General features: G+C 36.7%; 2 protein-coding genes across 4 annotated transcripts in view; one reads left to right on the top strand and one right to left on the bottom strand.

Annotated features, from left to right (window-relative positions):
* Positions 1 to 20234, top strand: part of LOC129757502 (MATH and LRR domain-containing protein PFE0570w) — an 84076-nt gene that overhangs the window by 45653 nt on the left and 18189 nt on the right. For both annotated transcript variants that reach the window (XM_055754766.1, XM_055754767.1), the window contains 3 exons: positions 4388 to 5131; positions 5317 to 5818; positions 14990 to 15207. In XM_055754766.1, coding sequence (XP_055610741.1) covers positions 4388 to 5131; positions 5317 to 5818; positions 14990 to 15207 — 1464 coding nt within the window. The remainder of the gene's footprint in view (positions 1 to 4387; positions 5132 to 5316; positions 5819 to 14989; positions 15208 to 20234) is intronic.
* LOC129757503 (uncharacterized) lies at positions 1852 to 5121 on the bottom strand. Of its 2 annotated transcripts, none has more exons than XM_055754768.1 (2): positions 3755 to 5121; positions 1852 to 3687 (listed from the first exon to the last, which is right to left on the bottom strand). In XM_055754768.1, exon 2 carries the CDS (start codon positions 3155 to 3157, stop codon positions 2063 to 2065), a length of 1095 nt encoding a protein of 364 aa, XP_055610743.1. In that variant the 5' UTR covers positions 3158 to 3687; positions 3755 to 5121; the 3' UTR covers positions 1852 to 2062. The 2 variants fall into 2 exon arrangements, with proteins under 2 accessions (XP_055610743.1, XP_055610744.1); XM_055754769.1 differs by having other exon boundaries at positions 1852 to 3855; positions 4288 to 5121.

The following is a 20234-nucleotide window of genomic DNA, read 5'->3' as shown; positions in this document are numbered from 1 at the left end:
AAATGCTATACTCGCTAAATTTGAAATACTCAGAGCCCGGTTACCCTTTACTCAGACGTCGCCACATGTATGAAGCAGCCGACGGCTGATCTTAATGAACTCAAAAATCAGCGGAAAGATTACTCAGACGACAGGAAATTCGGCACTCAGAGAACTCGAGTGCTTGAAGGCGACAACTGAGTAAATGTTGATCAGTTTGTGCGAGGCGGTCGGACTTCGTTTGTTTTCATGCAAAAAAACAGGAAAATTTACATGGTAAGTATTCATTTTAATTCTCTTCAGATTCAGATAACAATCCAATTTTCTTCATATTTCAGGATACTTAGCCAAAGTTCAAAAGAAAACATCCACCGAAGTGTTGGCCCGGGAGGCGAAACCCGACGGGCGAAAACAAAAACCAAAAATTCATATAATTTTTTTTTAAATAAAGGTTTATGCATATATTTCGACTTTTGTTGTTAATCCTAGCATGAAAAAAGCGGCCAGAAACCGCTTCAGAATTATTCGCGCATTCTGAGTAAGCATGACTCAGTTGTCGCGAAAAGGGCTGTTAGTCAGTTCTGAGTAAAAGCCGTTTAGTCAGAACTGAGAAGGTGCGGTTTTGGCGACAACTGAGTAACCGTCACTCTGAACTGAGTAGCTGGAAGTTAGCGAGTAAGGCATTTCCCCACTTGTCAAACGAACAGCTGATTTCTCGTGTAAAGGTACACAGCAAGAAAAATTCGTGTAAATTTAGATCGAAAACGATGCACGAAAACGGAACATCGATTTTGATGTAAAATTCAATCACGGTGTTCAATCTGGTGTAGTAAACCTTTCCTCGAAGGAGGTGCTCACTACACATCGGGAAAACCATCAAAAAGCGTTCTCGCGTCTTATTACGCTTGGTATAAATCCTGCGGTGTTTAAAGTCAACCCTTTTTTCAATTTCCGACATCCAACTTCAAACTTCCAGTTATCAACTGTCGCTTAAGTTTTTGAGCAAAGTTCAAACAATGAAATTCCAAATTCGCTTTTCTAAAAATTCCTTGTTTCTATCACGTTACTTCTACAAGTTTTCGTCGTTAAATTAAAACAGCGAACTTTCATATTCAACACATCATTTTTAACTATATATAATCTTTCCTTTATGAAGTTAATTTGCGGCTTTATCGGATAGAAGATCAGAAGAAAATTCTAAGGTGGTGAAAAGAGCGAAGAGCATTTGAAATAGAAGCTTGACCACATACTAAATTCTTTTTCCCGCACCAATTAACTGTATTGAAGAAGTAGTACCCAATAGAGGAGGCACTACGTTTTTCGATACAGTTAATTATGGATGGTTCGATCGCCATGTGAATGCACATGTGTCGAACGGACAAAAAAATTAGCATGTGGTTGCTCTGTAAAGTCTTCTATTGTGCGATATCGTTCGATCGATGACTAAGTAGATTTCTTATTTTCGTTTTGTGCGCAAGTTTCAACTGGATTGAGTTGTCGCCTACGGTCAACGGTCAGAAATCTCGGCCTAACTATTTTCGATTATTTGAACGATGTTTTGTAATTGATTTTTTTTATAGATGAATTATTTTTATTATTTAAGAAGAGAAATCACCGTGAATTTGTTCTATGAAATTAATTTGCGGCTTTATCTTTTATTTTACTTGAAAAAGAATTTGCAATTTACGTGAATTTTTCATGCGTTCAACGTGTTATAAAAATGGAAGCTACGTGAAATGTGTTTAGTATCGACATGATATTTGGATCCTTTCTGTAATTTTTTTCGTTTCTAATTTTGGTAATAAAAAATGAAAATAAATTGAATTTCATCAAGCATAAAACAAAATAAATTTTTATTCGTTACACTGTCACTATCAATTATTATTTAATCGCAATTCTGGATCTTCTTTCCATCGAGTTGGTTTGTTGAATCCTGTAAAAAATGGAAAATATTTAACAATTAAAAATAGAATCATCAAATTGATAATTATTTTACTTTGTTAGGATTAGTAGAAACAAACTTCCATTATTTATTTATTTACATAGTATTCCGTTTCACGACATAACTTGACGAACATAATTCCTAAAATTCACTCGGTCCTGTGCAACCGTTCTCCAGATCACGCTCCACTTGGTCTAACCACCTCTTGTTCCTACCGGATTCGTAGCGAACACCTGTTTTGCAGGACAGTCGTCCGGCATTCTCGCAACATGTCCCGCCCAGCGTATCCGGCCAGCCTTCACCACCTTCTGGATAGAGTCGCGCGAGCTCGTGGTTCATCCTCCGCCTCCATACTCCGTTCTCCTGTACGCCGCCAAAGATGGTTTTTAACACTCGTTGCTCGAATACTCCAAGTGTACGCAGGTCCTCCTCGAGCAATACCCATGTCTCGTGCCCGTAGAGAACAACCGGTCTAATGAGCGTCATATACCGCTTACACTTCGTGCGAGGGCTAAATCTTCTTGACCGCAGTTGCTTGTGGAGTCCATAGTAGGCACGACTTCCGCTGATAATTCGCCTCCGGATCTCACGGCTAGTGTCATTGTCTGCGGTCACCAGTGAGCCGAGATAGACAAAGTCTTCGACTATCTCTAGCTCGTCGCCGTCGATCGTAACCTTGTTATTACTGGATAAGCGGGTTCGGTCGGTCTCGGATCCGCAGGCCAGCTTGTACTTCGTCTTGGACGTATTAATCATCAACCCAATCCTTTCTGCTTCGCGTTTCAGTTTGCGGTAGATCTCCTCCACCGCCGCAGATGATCTGCCGACTATATCAATGTCATCGGCAAAGCAGATAAGTTGACTGGATCTGTTGAAAATCGTGCCCCGCATTTCGCCCACCGCTCGTCGAATAACACCTTCTAGCGCCACGTTGAAAATTATGCAGGATATACCATGACCTTGTCGAAGCCCCCTGCGCGATTCGAATGAACTCGACAATTCACCCGGAATCCGCACACAGCACTGCGTTCCATCCATCGTCGCCTTGATCAGTCTGATCAGCTTCCCGGAAAAGCCGTTCTCGTCCATGATTTTCCATAGCTCGTTACGGTCGATCGTGTTGTATGCGGCTTTGATGTCGATGAATAGATGGTGCGTAGGGACTTGGTGTTCCCGGCATTTTTGGAGCATTTGCCGTAATGTGAATATCTGGTCCGTCGTTGACTGGCCCTCCATGAAGCCGGCCTGATGACTTCCCACGAATCTGTTTGCTTGTGGCGTTAGGCGGCGGAGTAGGATTCGGGATAACACTTTGTAGGCGGCATTGAGGACAGTGATCGCTCGGTAGTTCTCACAGTCCAATTTGTCGCCCTTCTTGTAGATGGGGCATATTACCCCCTTCTTCCACTCCTCCGGGAGCTGTTCTATGTCCCAGATCCGGACTATAACCGGTGTAGGCAATCGGCCAACTTTCCCGGGCCCATTTTGATGAGTTCAGCTGCGATGCCACCCTTCCCAGCCGACTTGTTTCTATTCAGCTGGCGAATGACTTCCTTAACTTCACTCATCGTTGGGAGTGGCTCCTCTACGTTCGTTGGCTACGCCGGCGATGTACCTTCCTCCACCGTCTTGATCTCCTGCATGTGCGCCGTTCAGGTGTTCATCGAAATGATGCTTCCAAACTTCCTTCCGGGCCGATTTGGTGCTTAGGCTTCTTCTCACGGCCCTTCCTCGTCTTCTCGAATTTCTTGGAGCTTTTTTCGAAGCTGGAATAAACATAAACCACAGCCTAAATTGAATTAAATTTCAACAGGGAAAACAATTCACACTTACCACCTTGCTCCCGAGGCTCGGTTTTGTATTTCTCGTGTTAGGGACCCGCAGGACGTCCTTTGTAGTGTATTGCTCGTCTTCCGAAACTGAATGTTCCTGAGCTGGCGCATCCAGACAAAATCAAATTAGCTAACTGACAACAATTCCCTTTTCCAATAGGAATACACTACCACATGCTTGAGAAAATTGCAAAAAAAGTATTCAAACCCATCCACATAGACTTTACGTGAAATTCATGTGAAAGTTATATGGAAGTATAGTAGTTACTAAAAAGTATACGTAGAAGCTATGTGATTCCACAAAACTTTAGTTTACGTGAAAAATCCCGTATAAATAATTTCTAAAATATTTTGGGTAAATAGTTCTGTAATAATACAGCAGCTGAATCAATTTTTTGAATTTCTCAAATCTTGGGGTCTGAAAAGCTTCGTTTTGGTTCAAAACTTATCTATGATTTTTTGCAGAATTTTCAAGTAACGCTTATATCAGGAAATTTTAACTTTCGGGATTGCATGGGAAAATTCAATACTTACATGTTTTGTTCTGAAAAATCAACATAATTTTTGCTTCTGGCGCTTACATCGCGATGACCCAATTTTGATTACAAAATGCATTTATACTTATTTGTTTTAGAATTCGATGTCAACGGTGCTTGATTCGACTGTCCCTGATAAACTTGATGATAAAACTGATGAGCCTTTGCAACAAGATTCTGCGGAAAGTTCTTATGAAAATGCTATAAAAGATTACAAAAGCAGAGTGTCGTTAGCATGCCAACCCTCATGTAATTTTCCCAACACGTCTTTAACTACGGCGTCAGATCATCCTCAGCTACTCTCCAAATATAACATTATTTCAAATGATGATGGAACACAAGACGAGGAAAAAAATACAGAAACGATCCTTTCGAAAGTTCATATAACAAAAATGAAGGAATTATTTGAGAAAAAAATTAACGAGACTGTTCACCAAAGCTTGGAGAAAAGCAGGTCGAAATCGAGCGGAATTCAAGCTAACGAGCTTCGAAAGTCAGGTTTTGAATGTGAATTCGTAAACAACAACAACAACAACACAAACGATAAAACTAATATAACCGATATCCAACAAGATATGCAAAAGTTTTACGATGTAAGTGAGACCAATCATACATCAATAATTCAAAGTCAAAAAGGTGAATTCGATTTGAATGATAATTTAAAAATTGGTGATGAAAACATTACGGATGATTATTATAATGTTCCAAATCATGATTATATAGAAGAAAAACATGATCTTGTATGCGAAAATACGTATATACGCAATGATGAAGAAATCAGTGAGCGTGAAATATTGCTAAACGCAGGAACGATTGATTGCAAAAGCTTGGATAAAGGAAAAGTAAGTACCTAGAAATAATTGATCAGTTAAACAAAAAAAAAAAAAGATTTATTAATGTTCAATTAAAAAAAAGAAACATGGTATATTATCAATATTTTCTCAGCTAAACCATGTTCCATTGAAATGCGAGAGACTTATCTATAAATGAAGCTAATTTGTAAAAAATGTTTCTTTTTTTATGCGAGATACTGGACGAAGCACTGGAACTAGCGCTACTTGAAATGGACTGTATGGAAAACGAATACCCACAAAATGGGAATGTTTCGACAGAAAAGCACATCTATCAAAACATTGAAAATCCACGTGATAACGCTCAAATCAAATTATCACCGAACATTATGAAGGACGAATCTCATTATCAAGTGCCAAAAAATCGAGAGCCTCACTACGAAGTACCAAAGATCAATAGAATGCCTTTCTACGAAAATGTAGACTTGATGTTCTCGGAAAATGAAAGAAATTTAGTATATAAACAAAAGCTGTCTCCGCCTAAAGAAAAACCGCCACCACTACCATTTGATGACTCCTTTTATACCAAAAGCTGCAATGAAGAAGCTTTTAGCAATTCTGGAAGTATCGAAATAGCCACAACATTGAAAAATGAAATTGGAAGCTTGTCCAACGCTGATTACATCGCGCAATCAAAATTCATCGAATGTTTAGGATCTTTCAATACATTTTTAACAGGTGAGTTATCAGCAACATCTACCTTTGGAAATGTTTCACCTCAAATAAAAAGACAAAACGTAAATGAGACTTCCATGATTAGATGGGTATAGGTTCCGGAATGTGAGATACCCGAGAAATTGGAGAATGGTTGCCATGGACCGAGTGAATTCTAGGAATTATATTCATCAAGTTACATAGTGAAACAGAAAACTATGTAAAGCGGGCCACAGACTACACAACATTTGTACAAATGCGATGAAATTCGATGAAATTTTGTCGCTGTAAACACGATTTGCATAGTGTATGGCACTGCTTGAATGAGCGCCCAAACGGTTGGAGTAAAATCAGTCGGGATCGAAATTTTTTGTACAAACGATCCTCCCAGACGGGGTGGAGATGGTTTTTTGTTGCTGTTGCTGTTTTCGCCAGCAATCATTTGTGTTCGCGTGAAAAATGTTTGTATAGTGTGTGCGCGAGCATAGATCAAACAATCGTCGTGGAATCATCGAATTTGTACAGGCCATTTGTGTAGTCTATGGCCCGCTTAAAGGGTGTTCGGTTCAAAAAGTGGTCAAACTAAATTATGTATGTATGTATGGGTCCCCCATCGGTAGCAAGGTCCTGCCTATGGCTGTGTGGCTTGGCCTTCGAATTGCTTCTAGGGCTTCCACGGTCCGATGGTTCGTCGAAGGAAGACATCCCTTAGAAACCTACAATGGCCGGCTACCCGTGCCGCTTGTAAAAATCTCTTTGGGTTATCCCCAGATGCATTCCCTCTGATTAATATATATTTACAATGATATATAATAAGATAATATATATGAAAACAATGAATATAAAATACAATGAAAATGAAATGTGGAAGTTAAAAGAAATATAGGTATAATAATAAAGATAAATAAACATTTGAAAAACACTTACAATAACACGATACTTAAAAAAGTAACAATACGGTGATTGATAAAATAAAATATAAAAAACTAAAATCTTTATAAACTGCACAATACGATGCAATGCACAAACAATTGAAGCATGAACTACAATAGCACAAACTAACCAAAAGCATAAACTACCGTTGTTTTACTTCTTTTACTAATTCTTACTATGTAGGAGTCATTACCATTTTTCAATATTTTATTTTACTTGTCGAAAAAAAAATGAGGTAAATGAATTTTACATTTCAAATTAAAGATTGAAACAATTAATAGTTATTCATCTATTAAAAAGAAAATGTATTTTAATGATAGAACAACTTGAAAAGTGATACTGACAAACATACGTATGACTAAATGATTTATTTGAAAACGATTTTTTGTAATATTTAAAGAAATTCCAAATGAAATAAAACTTTTTTATATATCATTTGTTTATTTGAAACGGCTTCTGGATGAAAATAGGTCCTAGATCAGATAAAAATTTCAAACGACAAAATAAGATTGTATATTACATCAAAACCAAAATAAAAAATACAAATTTAGAGCTAAACTTAAACGATTTAAAGTAGAAACTGACATTTAGTAGTAAAATCCACTTTATGACACGCTTGAACTGGAAAAGCAAACAGTAATGAAATAATATTTATAAGTTTAAAAACTTCAAAAGTGAACCAATCTAGCCAAAAGCACGAAAACATAAACCAGCGCAAGAACTGAAAATCTTTAGAACTAGTAGCGATGACACAAACCTGCACGAACGCAAGCACATGAACGGCGCTGATCAGAAACTTTCACAAGTCAAAGGTTACTGCGATTGAAATAATAAAAAGCATACTACCGACTACGGCTTGTGCAAAGAAGAGATAAAAAAAAGAAAAATTCTATTCTCCTACAATCATCTGTTCCATGATTCGGAACAGAGCATGAAAAAAGTGTTAAAATAAGAGAAATAAATAGAATAGCTTAGCTATAATGGAAACTTCTCACCGGGATTAATATCGCTGCTCGCCCGGTGCGTCTCCGACGAACATGTACCAACATGTTTCGGCGTCTGCCAAACCACAACACTAAACAAAACTTTCAGCAAAATCTTGTTCATCATCATCCCGATAACAAATCTCGCACTTTGGAACAATCACAATCGACACAGAGAAATCCATTCATAATTAAAATAGGTACATTTCTTTTTCGGTTTCATCACTTAGAATCACTGAAAAATCTATCGGTACTAGTGGCCATCGAGTCGGAGCAAAATCAAACCGAACCGTTCACGTCGAAAGCTCAACGAAGACTGTCAAAAAGTGGTCAAACTAAATTGCGTGTAAACTGATTATTTATTAATTAAAAAATTAAAGTATCTTGCTTTTTGAAGTTTAATCTGTATTAACCTTCCTAGGCCGTTCGCAAAATTTTGAACAAATTATTTTTCGCTTGTTTTGACTAGTAAATTGATTTCGTTCCACTGGTCACATATCTTTACCGATATTTATGACTTTAGATTCATTGTTTAGGTAATTTATTCAAGATTTTAAATATATAAAATTTAAATCGATTTAACTTAGCAGATGACCTATAGAATGCTTTGAACGGAAAACCTCCGAAAAAAGACATCATTTTAAAATTCTTATATCTGCAGTATATGTTGGTGTATCAATTTTTTTTATAGGTTTTGAAATTGTGAAAAATTAATCTTTCCAAAAATATATAAAAATTTTAGGGTCCCATGAGAGTTTTGGCCGTAATCTTGGAATTACCGGAAAAATAATTCTCACTTTTCAAAAGAGGTATCCTTTTTTTCTTAGCAGCGCTGTACTGCCGTTGGACGCATAATTGTCACATGTGACATTTCGACGTTTTTGACTTTTTGATGCCAATCGTGATAATTTGATACGTATTATTGAAATTCTTTGTCGAAACGTAAAGTTTATTCTAGAAATTTCGAGAAAAATTCCAAGTCAATTTGTCACACTGGGACAAATGGACGCATAACTGTCACACTGAGACGATTGGACGCATATTTGTCACACTCAATAAATGAATGTATTATAACTTCGGAACGTCTAAATAGATTTTCACCAAACTTGGCATACGTGTCCTCGATAGTCGGGAGGGGATCATGGAAATATAAAGAGGGGGAGGGGTCACTGTTTTCGCGGCATCCCAGTATGTGCAAGAAAAACTCTGCAAACTGCTTCGGGTTCGTTGCTGGCGCTTGGAAGAGTGCATGCAAACGAAACCCACTTCACAACATTAGTCAAATAATACTCTTCCGGCGCCGTGGAACTGTAATCCAAAATTGTCCAGGATGGCCATAAGTGATTGTCGGTGGTTTTAGTAGACCATTTCTTCTTTGGTTTTGCTTTGAGTTTCTATTTTGACGCACGTTGCAAAATACTGGAGATGTCTGTTTTTTAATGTTTACAAACTATTCCGCCAGAGTTACTACATCCGGAACTTGTTCCAGGACCGTATTCACTTCAAACGGATTGATTGTCCTCTTCTGGCATCGCTTCTCTCGCGGTTGCGACATTTTCAGCGCGGCAACTGACAGTTTGTTGAAGAAATATTGCTTCCTGTACAGTGAGTGAGCTGCCGCAAATGGCTCACCGTGCCGTTTTAGTGATCGAACCCGTTAAACACTTCATGTTTGTCACCAAATAATGTACGCTTTCGAATAATCCGATTCAGACCTGGTTTTTTCAATGTAAGCTTCCATTTACGAATAAAACACGAGAGCCACACACGAAATTCCAAACTAAACAATTACTGAGAAAATGTTCGTGGTGTGACAAATATGCGTCCATTTTTCGACTATTCATAGAATTTCGCTTCATAAATGTCACACAAGGATTTTCATTGAAAAAATAGTTCATTTTTGAAAAATTAGACCGAGGCTCGTATGATAGGAGTATACTTTAGAGATCTACGGCATTGAAGTCAACAAAAGTTGCGAAACTGTGCGATAACAGCAAAATGTTTTGGTGAAACTTTAATTGCGTTTTTCTCGCTTTGCCTTTTTGTAACATGTGACATTTATGCTTCCAACGGCAGTGTATCTCATTCCTAATTGAACCGATTTCCAAAATGAAAATTTTAGTTTTATTTCGATAACATGATTATCATTTTCACTGAATACACATAGTATCTCAAATATTACTGTTATTCGTAATACGAGAATGAAAACAAGAAAAAAATCATGATTTTTGGACCCGTCTGTTATGATGCGCACATTTCTCATTTTGTTATCGTGATTTCTTAAAACTTTTCATAAAACCTGCCCACTTTTTATATACCCAATGATAGATTTTAAACTCTACAATCAATTGATATGCTTTTTATGTGGTTTTTCAAAAATTTGTAGCAACGTTTTCCGAAATTACTAAAAGATATCTTAATTCTACCAGATTTTCAAACGTTTGCAGCAAGCTAGCACAACCCCCCGGGAGAACTTAGATCGAACAAAATAGATTGCTCTCCCGGTCGTGCTCTCAAAATCTGCCTTCCTATAGCAGACTGAAGGAATCGCCCGCATGGTTACGTAGGGTGGTTTGTGCTGATTCTTATGAAATTTTTTACGTAATTCATAGCTAAGTCATTGTCTTCATCGTTTTGATTGTTTTCAGCTTTTCAAAGTTACAGAGACCTAGTTCAGAATTTATTTTATCTTTATTGCATAGTGTGGTTTCAAAACGACACTTAGTTTAAATTATTTCGGAAGCGCATGGATATTGTTGTATTCAAAACAATCACAACTAATATTACAAAGATTTAATCTTTAAGTTTATAATACTATAAATATCGAGTTTAAATTTACATGTGAAATATTAGACAAAATATGCATTAAAGTAGTTTAAGGGGGGGGTAGGGTCTAACACTTTCAAAAAATCGATTTTTTTATTTTTTTATTTTCTTATTGTTAAACATTTCAAGAATGTTGTGTCAAATTTTCAAGTCAATTGAAGCAAAACTGTAGAAGTTATAAGCCTTAATCTCCTCCTATCTAATACTGCAAGAAAGCAAGAGCAAATACTTCAAACGCGTTTTTCTCGAAAGCACATTTTTAAAGTCCGTGGACATCGTCATTTGAAAACTACTTATCCGATTCTTCTCAAATTTGGAACATATTTTCTACATATAAAATACCAGACCCCAACGTTTTTCTTTTTTGATTTTTTTACTTTGGGGAGATTTTAGAGGTGAAAAATGGCGGTTTTTTAAGTGAAAAATCGTAGTTTTTACTTCAAACAGCCACAAAAATTTCATAAAAATATTTTTAAGTTAAATAAAAACGTTGGGGTCCAGAAAAACATCTATTAAAAATATTTTGCTCTGATTTTTTGACTTCAGATGATTCTGTGCTGAGATACAGTGTCCACCGCAAATCCTGTTTTCTAAAAAGCATCCTCGAAAATGCTCCGTCACCGGCTCATTTTTCAATATTTTTCTACGAAAAAATTACTAAATGTTCTTTTAACAATGCTTTGTATAATGCAAAAAATTTGAATACATTTGTTTGAACGATAGCTCTAGAAAAAAAATCGTGAAAATGGTGTTTTTTTTATACCCGTTAGACCCTACCCCCCCCTTAAATCATAATTGGAACTCTTCGTGGTGTTATGAGAATTAAAAGATGCTTCTAATGAATTAGTAACTGACATATCAATTTAAAAAAAAGTCGTGTTTTAAAAAGTTAAGACATTCCCCCTTATTCTGCGCCGCGCGTGAGGTGACGATAGTCGAGTCACCTGATTCCAGTAGTCGATTTAGGTGAGAAACGTCTTTAAGAATGAACTTTTTGAGTTCTTATCCTAATCTAGTAGTCACCCTGAGTGACAGATCGTATGCTCTGTCACATCGGATTCGGGAATAAGGTGGCAAGACTCACGTGACTCCGACTCGAATCGACTATCGTCACCTCACGCGCGGCGCAGAATAAGGGGGATTGTGTTCCAGAAAATTGTCATATTGCATAATATTTTGAACGACATCTTTTGTTTCAGAGATATTATTTGAAATAGACATTCTTAATTTACATGAGTGTGATTTTTATTATTTTACTCATATTTTCTTCAAAAAGATTCATAATTTTAACTTAACATCAGGATTCAGAACAAAAATTTGAAAAAAAAAACTTTAAATAAATTATAAATAACTTATGATTCAAACTTCACAAATAATTTTATGGATTCATAATACTGTGCTTCGAATTGTGAGATATAAACTAGTTTTTCGTGTTTTATTATTTAAATTTTTGACTTTCCAAGTATAAATTTTGCAATTCAAATTAACATTTTTCTAAGAGTTCAGAATCGGAATTTATAATGAATAAATTCATAATTGAAAACTAAGACAAAAGAATTGCTTATTCTTAATTCTAAATTCATAACTCAACAAAAATCAGAATGCGAATTCAAATTTAATATTTTCGAATTTAGTATCAGAAATATGAAACTAACTATTTTTAGTACGATTTTTCAATCGTGAATTTATTCTTTTTTGAATCAGGGTTTAAAAAAGAATGGAAAATTGTGGATTTTTAATTCAAAATTCACCATTGGAAGCTTAGTATTGTGAACAATGAATTTTTGAAAGTGAATTAGAAGCTCATAATTTCGATTTAACTAAGAATAGTATTCCGTCTCACGACATAACTTGACGAACATAATTCCTAAAATTCACTCGGTTCATACTAACCGTTCTCCAATTTTTCGGGCACCCCACGTTCGCCAGATCACGCTCCACTTGGTCTAACCACCTCGCTCGTTGCGCCCCCGCTCGTCTTGTTCATACCGGATTCGTAGCGAACACCTGTTTTGCAGGACAGTCGTCCGGCATTCTCGTAACATGTCCCGCCCAGCGTATCCGGCCAGCCTTCACCACCTTCTGGATAGTGGGTTCGCCGTAGAGTCGCGCGAGCTCGTGATTCATCCTTCGCCTCCACACTCCGTTCTCCTATACGCCGCCAAAGATGGTTCTTAACACTCGTCGCTCGAATACTCCGAGTGTACGCAGGTCCTCCTCGAGCAATATCCATGTCTCGTGCCCGTAGAGAACAACCGGTCTAATGAGCGTCATATACCGCTTACACTTCGTGCGAGGGCTAAATCTTCTTGACCGCAGTTGCTTGTGGAGTCCATAGTAGGCACGACTTCCGCTGACAATTCGCCTCCGGATCTCACGGCTGGTGTCATTGTCTGCGGTCACCAGTGAGCCGAGATAGACAAAGTCTTCGACTATCTCCAGCTCGTCGCCGTCGATCGTGACCTTGTTATTACTGGACTGGACAATTTCGATTTAAGAGTTTTGAATTCAGAAAAAAATAATTGTGAACAAAGAAATATGAATCGTGAATATTGAATTATTTATTCTAAAATTTTATTCATCATTCGGATATGAAGTTCAGATTAGTAATCTGAAATATATACAGCAAATCTTATTTAATACGTATGGTTTTGAAATATTTAAAAAATTAACATCGAAAACATTCACAATTGTGTAAAAGTAGTATGTATGTATGTAAATTTTATGTTATAATAAAAATCAAAGAAGATGCCACCGAAATTATTTCGCAAAATGAGGATTCTTAAAAATATCTTAAATCATTTATGAACTAGGTAGGTCTCTGTACCTTTGAAAAGCTGAAAACAATCAAAATGATGAAGTCAATGACTTAGCTATGAATTACGTAAAAATATTCATACCTATCAGCACAAACCACCCTACGTAGCCATTCGGGCGATTCCTTCAGTCTGCTATAGGAAGGCAGATTTCGAGAGCATGACCGGGAGAGCCATGGACTTTGTTCGATTTATGCTCTCCCGGGGAGTTGTGCTTGCTTGCTACAAGGCGTTTGAAAATCTGGTCGAATTCCGATATCTTTTAGTAAATTCTGAAAACGTTGCTACAAATTTTTGAAAAACCACATAAAAAGCATATCAATCGATTGTAGAGATTAAAATCTATCATTGGGTATATAAAAAGTGGGCAGGATTCATGAAAAGTTTTAAGGAATCGCGATAACAAAATGAGAAACGCGCGCATCGTAACAGCCGGGTACGAAAACTACGATTTTTTCCTTGTTTTCATTCTCGTATTACGAATAACAGTAATATTTGAGATACTATGTGTATTCAGTGAAAATGATGATCATGTTATCAAAATAAAACTAAAATTTGAATTTTCGAAATCGGTTCAATTAGGAATGAGATACAACACTGCAAAGCAAAAGTTCAAAAAAAGAAGCTTTTTTTCAGAAATTCCACGTTAGCGACCAATTATTCCATATGACCTTCAATTTTTCTATATGTTTGAAAAGATTTATTTTTCACAATTTCAAAACTTATAAAATAACTTCAATACATCAAAGCAATTAGAAGATATGGGAATTCTTAGAAGACATTATTTTCGGGGGTTTTTTTCCATTCGAAACAGAATCCAAACGTTCGGATAAGTTACATCAACTGAAATTTTATAGATTCAGAAACTAGAATAAATTTCCTAACTAATGAATGTAAAATCATGAAAATCGGTTAACATATATAATCAGGGGAACGCGCGCGAACTCTCGGGTCATATTGACCCGAACGGCTTATGTGTAACTTTTTTTTCGGCTTGCCAGTTGTGGCATTTCCGGTGGTCACCGGAAGTTGCTTTTTCTACAGGTTATGTATCTCGTGGTTTTAGAAATATGTTCCAAATTTCATATTTTTCCGATTTTTTTCTAAAGAGTTATGACGATTTTAAAGTTCGCTTCGGGTCATATTGACCCGAACGGCCTAGGAAGGTTAAAGACGGTTAAGTTAAGATTCCTTTTGACCTTATCCAAATTGGCGAGACTTCTTATAAGTCGATAGTCCGGATCGTTTTTAAGCTTCATGCACGGTTGTAGAGGATATTCCCAACTTATTGGCACATCTCGAACGGAATGATTGGAGTTTCGCTTGAAAGTGCTAGCCACTGTGGTTCCCGGATTTCGATTTTCCCCAGATCCCGGCTTCCTAGTTGTCGAAATACATTCCCCGAACACTTTTATTACTTTGGTGACGGTTGATTTCGCCACATTCAACGATTTTGCTATTTCTGCGTGGGGTTTTCACGACGCATGTTCTAATTTCGACGATCAGTGCGCTAGAGGGCTTCCAAGATAAATTAAACAGTTCTCCCTTGCGCATCAAGATAGTCTAGGTCCTAGGATAGCAGCCGAACACTGTTGGTAAGCTAAAAAATGCTGATTTCATATTTTGTTTCTTTTTAGAGGAAAATTCAAATGCACCTTCACCGGAAGAGAATTCCTTGACGTACCATCATTGCCGCTCGTCGTCGTCCAGTGAAGCAGACAAAAAGATTAAAGATATACTAAAGAATCGTGGAGAAACTTATTATAATAACGTTAATCAATCTGAAGTTTCTGATGTTCTCCGTCCAGATAACGATGATGAAACAAACGCGAGAATCAAACGATACATGGAACAGGTATGAAGAGGAAAATATAAACTTCAATCATACAGTAGGTATTTGTTATTTGTTTGCAATATATATTCAAAATACTTTAAACCGGGAGTATGGCATTTTGCATAACTGTCATTTGACATAAAAGGCATTTGGCATAATTTCATTTTTTCATCTGGGGCGGGATTATGGAACTCGAAACAATCGAGTTTCGTTCGATTCGACCAACTTTGGCATTACCGATCTCGATTCGAATGGAACGTTTCGCGACGATCTTCTACGCGATTTACTCGAAATCTAGTACTTTAAAATTTAGAACTCGAACGAGATTCGTAATACTGATTCTAATTCGATTCGAGTTCAACTCGAAACGGGTAACTCGAATCGAAAAGGATTCATAATTCCACCCCTGGTCACATCGAACTCACTTTTCAGACAAAGTGTAGTCAGCACAGCTGGAGAGCTGATCGAGTAAATGGAACCAAATTTGGCATGTGAATACGAGAAATGTTTCTATGATAAGTTGAAGGCAGTTTGTGCCTAAGCAGGGGTGATAAGGGTATAACGAGCAACCGGGGCATATTAAGCATTCCTTTTTTCTACAAAAGTACGAATTTTCTTGAATAAATTTTGACGAGGATTCGTTTTGTAGTTCCTACATTATTAATTTTTCACAAAAAAAAGGAATCTCCTTATCATTTTTATAGGGATATTTAAAAACAACCAGCTAGGTTCTCAAGTGACGAAAATATTATAATTTTTGAGCACCACGAAATGAGCTCTTCATAATTCATTTCACACATTTTGCAAAATTGTTTCACACATTATCAGCAAATATATGGAGCTGTCAAACTCGAGTGTGGTTTTCACACACCATGCAAGTTCGAATTTAGAAAAATACTATTATACATGCCATAAGATTCTCTTATGAAGTGGCGCCATAAGAAAAATCAATGAAATTCATAAGATTATCTTATGACGCGAATGAACTCTGTAGATGAACACCTGCTTAAATGAGAGGTTGTGGCTTTTCATAAGAGGGTCTTATAAAAACAGGAAATGTCACGTTCGAAGAGACTAATTGAGGCACTTAGGATCAGAGGGGTGCAAGTGATTTTTTATCAAAACTGAGATAAACTGTTTTTTGGATAGTTAAAGTATAGATTAACATTCTGTAGAAGACACAGGTCAAAAGAAAAATTATTTCGATATTTTTAAGCTATTTATAAAAAAACGTGTCAATGAAAATCCTGTTTCGTTTGGTGTCAGAAGGGTGCAAGTTCATTCATAGTTATGTATACAAAAAATTCTAAAATATTTTTTTATGGCAAATTTAGCCAATGCTAATAGGGATAAAAGGCAAACACAAAACGCACTTAACAATATTTTTTTGGCAAATATATCTAAGAAAAATCTTTCGGATGAAAGCTCAGAGGATTTAAATAACTGTTTAGGAAAGAGGCCTGGTATAATTAGACCAAAAAAGAAAAATTAAACATCCACGGTTCGTCTGGATAATCAGAAGGTGCTGCTGCTGCAGTTGCTAGCGAGAATGAGTCCATTCCTGGAGAGTCAACTGGCCATTCATCAAGACCCCAAAGACGCCAACGAAATCAGGCAGTCTGGAAACTCATCTTGCGATAAAAAGCTACGAAACCAAGGGGAAGCACGTTGGTTCTACCGGAAAAGCGACCAGCTAAACAGTTAATTCCAATGAATGAACACATATGCAGGTATTCTTGTGTATCCACCATTAAGGAAAAAGAGAGATTGAAAGTTTTCAACAAATTCTGGGAATTAGCATAGTGGAACTTGCAAACCTCGTTCATTATGAGTTGCATAGAAATTTGAAGCCCGAAAACGTAGAAAATTAAATGTGTGAACAAAAACAAAACATCTAGTATCATACTGAAAATACTCGTTACATACAGGTTCCAAAAGGATGCTATCATATTGTTTGGAGTCAGAGGGGTGCAAGTGTCATTCTTGGGGTCAGAAGGGTGCAAGTGAAAAATATCAATAAAAGTAGTTCGCCGTTTTAACATAAATATCGCAAAAACTTTGGTTTTTCTTTCAGAATCGTTCATTTTAGACCTCATGAGACACACTCCATCGAAAATTTAGTAGAAAAATTGATTCGATAATTTTGATTTAGAAAAAAAACTTTGAGGCCCGGTTTCTCGAAATCATCATTTCGGCACTTGCACCCCTCTGATCCTAAGCGCCTCAATTCAAAACAATTCATGTTAAAAATTTCATTTATTGTTCGGCTAATTTGTTTGGAATTACATACATTATTGGTCACCATCAGCAGCACATCAATACCCGGTTCCAAAGAATTTGTTCGGCCGCATACGGTATTTTGACCTTGGATTTTTTCGTGGTCAACGTGCTGAAAAGTAAACAAAAAGCAAATTAGAGTTTACCTTTACAAATATGTTTAACGATTACAAAAATAAACTTCAATTCAAACTTACCATTTAAAAGAATAAAACTAATTATTCCACAACTTCGTATGACGACTGAAAAATGACTGATGGAATGAATGTGTTCATAATTTTTCCAGAATGCCGTTCCTTCTATTTTTCATAAGAACTTCGTATGAAAATTGGAAGAATTTCATAAGACTCTTATGAAAACTTAGTTTGGACGCAAAAAAGGGGTATTTTTTTGTATTTTATAAACAGACCTAGATTATTTTGTTATTGCTTTGTTTGATGAATCAACGACTCATCTGATTTCATCAAGTTGAATTCGTTGCTAGATTGCCCGGCAGAAACGCTCATCGTGCCCTGATTTATTGTGCTTATACTGGCCCAGGGGGGTTTTCATTATGCCCCTACAGTGAATGGTTTTCAGATTTTGGCAAAAAATAATAAAATTAATTTTTAAACATTTTTATCTAGTTTTTCAAGTTCCAGATAACTAGGAAATAGACTATTTAAGTGTTCGAACACGAAACAATGATGTAATTCACGTATTATAGCTGTTTTCTATGGTTAAATAAGCGTTTTCCTTAAGGTAGCCATTATGCCCTTATCTCCCATTAGTGCTCAAATGCATTCTTAAATTATTAAGTTCGATAAATCTCCAATGCAACGCGTACACCATACCCGGACTCCATGACTTCGTATGAACCAGTGATTGAAATCCACACCAATTTTCTCATCAGAGGCATTCAAAATACACGCTCTGAGGCTTCGCATAGCTATACAGGAGACGATACATATACATTCATTCAAACCTCCCCCCATGAGGAGGATTTGCTCTGAGAGATACTATTCGTTTGCTGCTCCGAACGAACTCTCTCAACGTTCGGTTGCTACATGATGCATGAAGAAGACGAGGCACACATACTCTGTTACGTTGTTGAATTTGATAAACTCCACTTCAGCTGATAGCTGTCGTTGAGGAGAACATCTTCAACCTCGCCGCAAAGGTTGAGGCAACAACAAAAACAACCGAACTTATTGGCGTTGCATGGCCCGCAACGTATAGTGCAAAGAGGGGGGAGGAAAAAGAAACGAAAGAACGAGCTGCCTGCGTGCGGTTGCTGTGCAATAATAGCAATAACAAAAAAACCTCACGCATTCGATCCAGGCACAAACGAGGGGACTCGGGTTTGCTCTGCCTTTTGAATTCGGTCCCATCAAGCTCGTAACAGGAAATGAGTGAGAGCCATTCGTTTGGTTTTTTGGATTCGCTGCCTCGAATGTATATTGCTTCATGAAGGCGGGCCATGTTTAGAGCGTATACATCATCGGTTTTGTCGTTTTCGCTGCCTCAAAGCAACCTTTGCTTCCGAGTAAAGCGTTGAGCGAGAGATGGTTGATCAATTCATGCTCAGCAAAATTCAATCACTGGTATGAACTGTTATGGAGGAATGTATTGCGTTGATGTACACTCAGGCAAAATCTTATTATAATTTTTATAAGATACGTCTTATGAACCCCTTTTTTGCGTCCAAACTAAGTTTTCATAAGAGTCTTATGAAATTCTTTCAATTTTCATACGAAGTTTTTATGAAAAATAGAAGAAACGGAATTGTGGAAAAATTATGAACACATTCATTCCATCAGTTATTTTTCAGTCGTCAAATGAAGTAGTGGAATAATTAGTTTTATTCTTTTGAATGGTAAGTTTGAATTGAGGTTTATTTTTGTAATCGTTAAACATATTTGTAAAGGTAAACTCTATATTTTTTGTTTACTTTTCAGCACGTTGACCGGGAAAAAAATCGATGGTCAAAATACCGTATGCGACCGAACACATTCTTTGGAACCGGGTATTGATGTGCTGCTGATGGTGACCATAATGAATGTAATTCCAAACAAATTAGCCGAACTATAAAATAAATTTTTAACATTAATTATTTTGAATAATTCTCATGGAACGTGACATTTCCTGTTTTTATAAGACCCTCTTATGAAAAGCCACAACCTCTCATTGAAGCAGGTGTTCATCTGCATAGTTCATTCGCGTCATAAGATAATCTTATGAATTTCATTAATTTTTCTTATGGCGCCACTTCATAGGAGAATCTTATGGCATGTATAATAGTATTTTTCTGAGTGTAGGTATACTTTGGGAAGAACAAGTTAATAGGGCTTTTGCTTAGTGCATGTGTGTTAGAGAGCCGTCCAGCTTTCAAGTTAGCTATCCTGTAAAAATGAAGATTTTGATATAAATACGACTCTTATCAATGGAAACATAACAAATATTTGGAAATTAGGCAAATTTCGCAACATTGGCACTTAACTTCATCCTCCGAGTGAGAAAACTGGTTACAGGTGGTTCAGAATCCGCCTACAAAGTATCTACAGGGTTCATTTCAAGTGCCCTAAGGGAACATTTTTTTTTTAAACTTTGTTCTGCTCGGTTCCTCACTGATGACCTATGAAAAATCAACATAATAGTTCTATTTGAAAGAAAATGATAAGAAATACACTCACTAACTGTTTCTTAGACACTTCTCACATAGATTTTAGAAAAAAAAAAACAATATTTCAGTTGAACGAAATTGTGAGAAAAATTTCTAATGTGTGCTCAAC

Source organism: Uranotaenia lowii, chromosome 3 (genome assembly GCF_029784155.1).
Source record: "Uranotaenia lowii strain MFRU-FL chromosome 3, ASM2978415v1, whole genome shotgun sequence".
NCBI classification, from domain to species: Eukaryota; Metazoa; Arthropoda; class Insecta; order Diptera; family Culicidae; genus Uranotaenia; species Uranotaenia lowii.
The sequence above is the reverse complement of the archived record's forward strand: the minus strand, read 5'-3'. Positions and strand labels throughout refer to the sequence as shown.